Source organism: Eurypyga helias, unplaced genomic scaffold, assembly GCF_000690775.1.
Source record: "Eurypyga helias isolate BGI_N326 unplaced genomic scaffold, ASM69077v1 scaffold4046, whole genome shotgun sequence".
NCBI lineage: Eukaryota > Metazoa > Chordata > Aves > Eurypygiformes > Eurypygidae > Eurypyga > Eurypyga helias.
Genome location: NW_010254577.1, coordinates 7,497 through 16,365, shown reverse-complemented (window position 1 = coordinate 16,365; position 8,869 = coordinate 7,497). Strand labels below are relative to the sequence as shown.

The 8,869-nt window shown below is 41.0% G+C and overlaps 1 protein-coding gene across 1 annotated transcript in view; it reads left to right on the top strand.

Annotated features, from left to right (window-relative positions):
* TAF1B (TATA box binding protein (TBP)-associated factor, RNA polymerase I, B, 63kDa) overlaps window positions 1-8,642 on the top strand; it is a gene marked incomplete at its 5' end in the record, with an annotated part of 49,317 nt that extends 40,675 nt beyond the window's left edge. Inside the window, 4 exons of the mRNA XM_010153033.1 lie at window positions 1,534-1,624; window positions 2,094-2,164; window positions 4,168-4,393; window positions 8,450-8,642. Coding sequence (XP_010151335.1) covers window positions 1,534-1,624; window positions 2,094-2,164; window positions 4,168-4,393; window positions 8,450-8,642 — 581 coding nt within the window. The remainder of the gene's footprint in view (window positions 1-1,533; window positions 1,625-2,093; window positions 2,165-4,167; window positions 4,394-8,449) is intronic.
* Between the last annotated feature and the right edge of the window lie 227 nt (window positions 8,643-8,869).

Genomic DNA, 8,869 nt, shown 5'->3' with positions numbered 1-8,869 from the left:
GTCTCTGACAATGCTTTTGCTTGTGGCAGATGCTTAATAATTCATAGGAAGTTTAATAAAAATGTCTTCCCCCCCTGCACCCCCAAACTGCCCTCCCAGCAGACTGGGAGTACTTACTAAACCTCTAGGTTTGTGGAGTTCATAAAAGTTGAATCCACACCTTTGAATTTTAAGAACTACTGAAGGGTCTGTCTTCCCTTCATTTCTCCATTTGCTTTTCGAGTCATAGAATGGTTTGGGTGGGAAGGGACCTTAAAGACCATGCAGTTCCAACCCCCTTGCCATGGGCAGGGACACCTTCCGCTAGACCAGGTTGCTCAAAGCCTCATCCAGCCTGGCCTTGAACACTTCCAGGGATGGGGCATCCACAGCTTCTCTGGGCAACCTGTGCCAGTGCTTCACCACCCTCTCCGGGAAGAGCTTCTTCCTGATATCCAATCTAAATCTCCCCACTTTCAATTTAAACCCGTTACCCCTTGTCCTGTCACTACAGGCCCTTGTAAAAAGTCCCCTCCCAGTTTCCCCTTCCATCTGTATTTCCAGCATCTAAGATATCTCGTGGCAGGATAATTTGAATAGCACAACTGCAGATAATACAAAACGTTTATCAGCTTGGTTATAAGACCAGTATATTCACCTTCCAAACAGTTTCAAGAGCTAGCTGGCAAAGCTACACGTGATGCAAGCATCGCAGGCAGTGCAGCTGGGGTGATGGGGAAATGCAAAGCCTGGTTAATTCACAGGGCAGATAATCCACCCACGGGTAACGAGGGTTGATTATGTTTTAAATACATAAATCTGCACCCTAGTTCTGTTTGGAATTCTTCTACTTACTGTACCCAGTTGGTCTACTTCAGTCCCGTGCTTTTTGGAGCATCGATGGGCTGCTAGGATGTCATATGCCTTAACGGTTTTGCATGGGCTGGTACATACTTGCTCACATACCAGTGAGTGAAGTTCCTGCGCTCAAAACCGTGAGAGGCTGATACGAAGTGAATACGAGTGTCTAGTCCATCCTTCCTGCCCCGTAACATTTCATGGATAGTAGGATAGTCAGGGGAGAGCCGCTGAAACCATTTGAAATCTTACATCTGAGCTTGTTTAGATCTTACTTGTGTAAACCTTAGCTCGATGTATAGTTCTGTTAATCGCTTGGAGCCAACTTTCAACCAGCTGAAGGCCACTTCATGCTCTGGAGGTTGATTTCATTTGGCAGAGAGGGGATAGCTTCTAGGCTTAACTTTCAGATAGGAGGGAAAAGGGTTAAGTTGTGCTGAACCTATTGAATCTGTCCTAAGCTAAGGACCTTCTTTGCACTTGTAAATGGCTGTTCTTTCAGTACATGTCTTTCTTACAGAACTGTTAGATCAAGTATGTCTTCATGGAATTCATAGAACAGATTTACATAGAATTCAGCATAGGTTTGCAGGCAGGTGGAAGACTCGGGGTCTAACTGCGTGGAGATCACCTCCTGTGCCTTACACGTTTCTTTGACTTCTTCTTCCCAACCTAAAATGTGAATGTTTTATTCAGGCAGTCCGTATTTTGAGTTCAAAAAGTGGTACAAGGTTATAAAAAGTTCCTTGGATGTGGAGCAAAAGAAACTGGATGAAGAAAGAGCCAAGTAAGAGGTTTTCAAATAGTTTCTCTTTTTTAAGGTTGACCATTTTATGTGAAATCCTGATCCCCACAGAAATTAAAACGGTTAGGAATTTGCTCCACATTTCCATTTAGCAAGCTTAGGTGAATAGAGTGATTAAATTCCTATCTTAATTTTCTATTTACACTCATCATGTTTATCCAGCATATTAATTAAATCCTCACTTTCTGTGACAAGTGACTTACACACGTGGACAATTAACTGATTACAGTAAATGTAGGCTTATATGCCTCAGTTTGCCTACTCTGAAAAAAGACTTCCTAGATTTTGGGGGGGTGGGGGTGGGGAGGCAGTGGCTTTTACCAGCACTAACCATTAGATTATTTTGATTTTATTCTAATAGCTCTAGCAGTATTTGTAAGGAATTACAATTCTTTTACTAGTTTGCTCCAGCTTTCTTTTTTCTAACAATTCTTATGTCTCTTACTGATAGGTATGTGTGGAGATGTGAAAAGCCACTGTTCTATTCAGCCAACATGAAATCTAAAGTTCTGAAGAGAAGACGTGAGTAAACTTTGCCTCTTTCCACCAACACAGAAATCTGCTCCAACTTTTCCCATCGTAGAAAATCTGCAGCCCTGACTGTGATAACATTTACATCTTAAAATACTTTTCTCTCTTTCATCTCTGGGTACAATTAATGTAATGCTGTTTTACAACCTGTGGCTGGAATTCTTCAAACATCTGTTTTCCTCGTGCGTAAATGAACCTGCCTTTGTCAGTCTTCCCAATGACCTACTCAATGTCATCTTGGAATGAGTACTCATCTTTGGTGCTCAGGCAGCTGCTCTTAGTAACCATGGTCTTCATGAATTGTTGTTGGTTTTCCATAGCTTTCCTGTCCCTTTTCTCATTTACTTCCTCATATCCTTTGGTATGGATATCCCAGTATGTCCTTTGGTAGACCTTGCGCGTCCCTCCTCTCTCCCACACCTTCTTCCATGTCTTCCGTGTGAAGAGGGCTTGTCACAACGTGGCTTTGCTTGAACAGGCGCTAGACACGGTCAGAACGTTGGTACGTCTGCTTTATTTTAGGAGCTCTAGAAGTATGTACAATGAATCACTGTATTGACACAAAAGCAAACACACCAAACAACAAAAATTCTACTTATCTGTGGAAATATGGAAAACCAGAATGTTATTCAACCAAATTAGATCTGAATTTCTTCATGCTACATTTAATAGCACCTAGTAAGCAACAGATACTTGGAGAGAGATGTTAACTAAAGGGATATCCTTTGCTTCCAGTTTCTGGAAGTGACTGGTTGAGGGACTTCTAAATGAGTTGTGTCATCCTGTTTGGTTTGAGTAACTCACGTTGGATTTCTCTTTTTCAGTAATGCAATTGGGATTTTTTGAACGTTCTCCCTCTTCAGAATTGGGTTGGGGTGATCCTTCATCAAGCCACGTTCCATGGAAAAATGCCTTTAGGTTTATTTCCAGCTGATCCTTGGCTCAAATGTCGTTCAGTTCCTGCGTCTATCAGAAAAGTTAATGATTCATTGGTCGTCATTTCTGGATTCCTCTTCTGGCTCTGCTTCTCTCGGAGATAGAATAGGACCACTTAGATTACGGAGCTCTACTGCTAGCTGTTGCAAGCAGAAATGTCGCATAATGCCACTGCCACTGGGCAAGATTAATCTTAAAACAGTAGAGACAAAGAATGAGTGCTCTAGGACACCAACGTGCCCGACAGAGGTTTTCAGAAACCTTCCTCAGCCTTTGTTTTTGATGGTGGATTTTAGTGTCCTCTTGAAAACATCCCAGTCTTTGGATTACTTTAGGATGTCTTTTCTGATTTTTTTTTTTCCTTTCCAGTTGATGAAGGAATTTATTCAGATACAGGTCATAAAAAGACGTTGGAGCTCCAACAACAGTGGGTTTTAACTTGCTTTTATCCTAGGAAACCACAGCTTAGGTGGTCATAGTGTGTGTGCTGATCTACCATCGTACCTTCGTTCCCTTCTCAGCCTCAGTAACTTAGGAAAGTTGTCGTTCTTTCACTAGCAGTGGGCAAAGGTGGAGTGGGGTATTTTCCTTTCCCCCAGTTGAAATTTGCACTATGAAAAGTGCAAATGCATGTGTGTATGAAACCAGGTTTCCTTAATTCTGGTACACAGGAAACTGCTGCGGAAGGCAGCCTGGCACATGCCTTCTGTCAGAATAAAAATACCAGCAGTATCAAATGGATTTTGCTGGTTTTGCTTAGGAAATCCTTTTGAGCATCCCAGTATTAATATCATTAATTATGAAAGACATGGCATTTTAAATTGTCTTACAAAATCTTTTCCCTAAAACACGTGAGAGGGTTGAATTTTAAATGGAGTGGGAGAGAGAACATGCAGACCTTCCAGGTTTCTCAGTATTCCAGACAAAGGTTTAAAGAAAAAAGAAATAAAAAGGAAAAAAAAATAAAAGGGCAGAAATACTCTATTTTCTTCCTGTATTAATCTCTTCTAAACAGTATCAATACTTTTGCCTTGGTTTTTTTGTTTCTATTTGCACAGAAATGGTTGTGAACTTACAGAATCAGTTTGGCAAGCTGTCTGGTTCAGTGCGACCTGCTGAAAAGCCAAATCCTTCAAGTTTTCAGTTAAGTTGGTCTGAAGAAAACACAGATGGGACTTGTTTCCACGGGCATAGCCTGAAGGGAATTTTGCAAGAAAAACACGGTTTACTTGCAGCCATGAACCCTGACTATTGGCTGGGTACAATTAAACTGTGTAATGAGAAGTAAGTATTGAGAGTTGTGTTAAATACACTGTGGAAAGTTTTCCTGAAAGTAAAGTGCAAAATATATATATGTGTTTTTTACGAATGACAGCTATGGGGTGTGTGCACAGCTACGTATTCATGTATAGTTAAAATCATTTGTAGAAAGGGGTGTGTGCAGAATGGTTAGTCTTGGATTGGGAGTAGTCAAATTGTAATATGAAGAGTGATCAAAGTGAGCCTTTGAGAAGAGGAGATGAGACAAAATCAACAACTAGAGTCACGTGGCAAGAGTAGCAGCTAGGTACAAATACGCACTTCACTTCCTTCTGCACAGTGTTTTAGAAAAAAACTTGCACCACAGCAAGGAAAACTGTTCCATTCCTCTCTCCCTGGCCCCCAAAATTAATTTTTTTAATCACTGTCCTACTTTTGTGGTAATCTTAATCAAAATTAAAATGAGCAGGGTTCAAATAAGCAGGCAATTAATGCCTCCAAACGTATTTTTTTAATGGTTATGAGTGAAAAGGGCTCTCGCACTGCGTCAGCCGAGTACATCAGCGATCAACAGCTGTATTTTTTGCAAGCAGAAAACTAAAAGAAGTTTCTTTTACTGGAAAAGTGAAAGAAGAAATACGGGAAGAGAAAACATGTTATGCTATTAAGGAAGTTTAATGTCTTTACAAGTGTTCCCACATCCTGACTTTTGCAAGTGAAAGGGAGGGGTTTTTTTTTTTCACTTAAGGGGATATCAAAACAGTCCATTTTGATATCAATATCAAACATGCTATTTGTTAGTAAAATTTTGTTCTTTAAAGGACCTAAGTAGCAAGGAGAATTATAGCCCGGCTACTCCGACCTCGTACAAAGTTACAGAGGTGTTTCAGTATCTCTGCTTTGTGTCGAGCTTCCTGCTCTCCCTTTAATATCTTCTCCTCTTGCGCCAAATTCTGCAGAAATTGGTGAGTTTTCTCTTTCATGGGTGCCTGCGGAGACGCATGGCCAGAGTCGGAGAGCAAAAGCCCTGCTGAGGGAGCGCAGGAGTCCAGCACACTGACTCTGAGGAAGTGTAGATAGGTAAAAAGGTGTTTCTCACAACCTCCCTTGGTGGTGTAGAGAAGGCTTCTGGGTCACAGACCAGGCGTTGCTTCCACTGTTGGCGGCATTGTAAAATCCTGTATCCAGAAAATGAAGCATCTGGTGGGTATCAGTGGAAAAGATGATCCTTGCAGATGGATTGGATTCTCCTGAATTCCTCGTGTGTGCAGCGGAGGGTGTTTTTTGGAAGAGAGGTTGGGGTATGTTAATGTGAAGTGAGGTTTTGCTGGCGCGTTGAACAACATCTTTATCTGGTACATACTTCTAAACGTCATGCTTAAGAGAGCAACAGCCCCTGCCAGATCTTAGTGATATGCTCCTGATTTTTAAACCAGTAAATATTCCCCTTGAAAATAACTGGCTTTGACATGTATGCAGTCTATTCTGTCTTTCAGTGGATTTATTTGCTCATCTTTATTTTCCTTTTCACGTTACCTTTCACATATCCACCGTGGCAGAAATGGGTTGGAATAATGTAAACACAGTGTTAAGTTACAAGAGCTTTGGTTGTATGGATTCATTCTTTTGTATGAATAAGAAGCCTTTTTTTTTTTTTTTTTTGAAGGGAGGAGAGGTAATAATCCTTGTACCACAAATTTGCGTAAATCTTAGGTACACACTGAATGAGTGGATATTTCGGTGTATGTTTGTGTGAATAATCTTTCATGCAAAGTCTGTTTTTTAAGCTTAAATTTTCATACGTAATATATTAAAATGTTAATGGCAAACTGTCCTAGCCTTCATGAGACGAGATTTGAATTTAAATTCCTACCGGTTAAATTTCCCATTATATCATTTGCAATGCAAGTAGTTAATTATACATCTGACACTTACTTAACTTTGAAAAAACATCATCAACTCCCTCAGATACGAGGTTTTTTCCTATGCAAGTGCGTGTATGTATAATGGAACTAAAACCAAACGTACAAATTCTCTTTCTCCAAAAATCAGCGTGGTCTGACTGGGACTATTGAAATGCTTTAATCCTGGGACTAAGGTATGATTTCAGCGTGGGCAAAGCTGAGATCAGCCAAATGGTTGGTAAAATACTTTTACATTTTTTTTTTAATTGTAAAACTTCTGTTTTAAACTGGATTCTAAATTGATCTGGTATAGAAGTCCTTACGTGATACACGGTGAGGTGTTACAGTGTGTGAAAAACGTTGAGAAGCATGGATTGCACTTATTACATCTAAAATTAAAATAATTTGGAATTTTTTTAGCTCTTCAGAGATGCTCTTAGGGGAAACAGCACAAAACAGGGCAGAAATGTGTGTGTGCTTAGGTACTCTTGTGAAACGCGTAACTCCAGGTAATCAAAAATGTGCTTTACAGGCTTGATGCAATTATACATTTGCCTCAGAATATACAGTATCCCTCCCCTGCCCGCTGTGACAAATGAGATTTGACACCCAGGTTGCCATAAGACCTGCGATGGCCGAATCTCAGGGTTAGGACTGGGATGTAGCAAAACATCTTAATTCATATTAGCCCAAAAATGCAGATTTGGTTCAACTAACAACATTTCTCAACGAAGCTCAACTTCAGCAAACGCTGAATTGCGGGGTCAGCTAATTCGTTGTGACACTGCCAAAATGTCTGGTTTAACCTAGTTTCTGTAAGAGGTTGCTGGCAGCTGCCGGGTAACGTAAGTTAAGGCAGAGGATGGGCTGCACAGTGCAAGAGACTAGTTTCAGATTTCCAATTTGCCAGACTTCAAGAGGCTTTAAACAAAGACTTTGGTCCCCAAAGCACAGCTTGCGTGGCACTCCAGGATGGGTCCGTCTGTGCCTCCAGTTTGAGGTAAAATGTAAATGTTAGTTGGGCCAGAGGGAGCGAGCAAATGACTCTATAGTCTAGTAATTAGCAGACTTGCCCGTGAATTGGGACAGACAGGTTCCAGTCCTTGTTCTGGTGAATATTTAAGACTGCTGCTCTGATTCAGGCAGAAAGGAAGTTTTAAACTCTTGCTTCTCCACATCCCTAGGCAATACCTAGTAAGGTAGAAGATGCGTAGGGCTGATACGGTGAACGGCACCTAAATCCCCATGTCGGTGTAAAAGGTTTTTAAGAAACTGATTTTATACTATTTTATAGCTGGATTTTATACTATTTTAAACTTACCATTTTTTTATAAAAACAAATTTGGGGCTAACCCAGAACAGGTTATTTTTTCCAACCTAAATTGCTGAACTTAATGTTTACAGAGCTATCTCTGCAGTCTGTCCTCTGTGTCATCTTTTGTTCAGTCTGACGCTTGTTACCAGCAAGTACAGTCGGACGTTTTCATTATACACATCAATAAAATCACCTCATTTTCGGTAACATTTTCACTGTGAAAGCTACAAAATAACAAAGCAGAAGGCCGCTAATTACTTTCTGTCAGCCCAGTCAGTGTTTGCCCCAGTGTTCCCTATGATCCTCCATTGCCTTGAACTTAGCTTTTCCCTCTTGTTTCTAGACAGGTAATTTATATTTAGCCCACAGGGCAATGGACAAGAAATGGATGGGTTATAATCCCACGGCATAGTGTCAGGAAGAGGAGAGGGGACCCTGCGGAGAGTGTGGGCAAAGAACAGAAAAGAGCCCGGAGTGTCTGCGTTGGATAGTCTTAGAAATGTTGAAGATGGGTTAATTAGCCATTTTCACACTCTGCTACATTTAGGCCGGTTCAGTTTAGCCCTGAGCACGTGCTTTGCCTGGCTGAGCACGATGCTGATTCGTAGCACAAGAGGCTACACGGGCTTTTCCTTCTTCCTGTGTCTGCACCATCTCTGACCGCGTTTTGGTCCAGCCCCTGACTTCACCATTTGGCAGGAGTGGATGCCTTCACAGAATCGAAATCAAAGACCAGAATCGTGATTCAGGCTGATGAGAAAATGAAGTTTTCCTCTAATTCCATTTAAACATATAAATGCTAACAAAATATTAATGGAATACGCTTGTAATTTAAGGTGCTTTTTTCCCCTTTCTTTTCAGGGTGTGTGGTCATCCGGCTCATTACAGAGAAGTGGACTTACCCCAGAGTTACCATTTTGTACTAAGGTTATTCTCCTTTCTTCTGAGGCTGCACCCCTCTTACATCCATGACGAGGTGTGTGTGATTGAGCACAAACTTTTTAACAAAAAACTCTGTAAAAAGCCAAAAGCCAACATACGCGTACGGAAGTAAAAAGGCCTAAAAATAACAGTATTAAACCCATGTAAATGAGTTGGTTGGATCCCAAACAGCAGTATTGCGTCTAAACTTACACTGATCCTTTTGCCTGCACGGATGTTTTTTGTCAGGATAGTAGTGCTGAGACCTATGACTGTACCCGAGTTGCAGTGTCGTCGTCATTTTATCCATGAATCAAGTCACTGGTTTCCAGCTGGGTAAGTTACCGAGGAAAGTGTTTA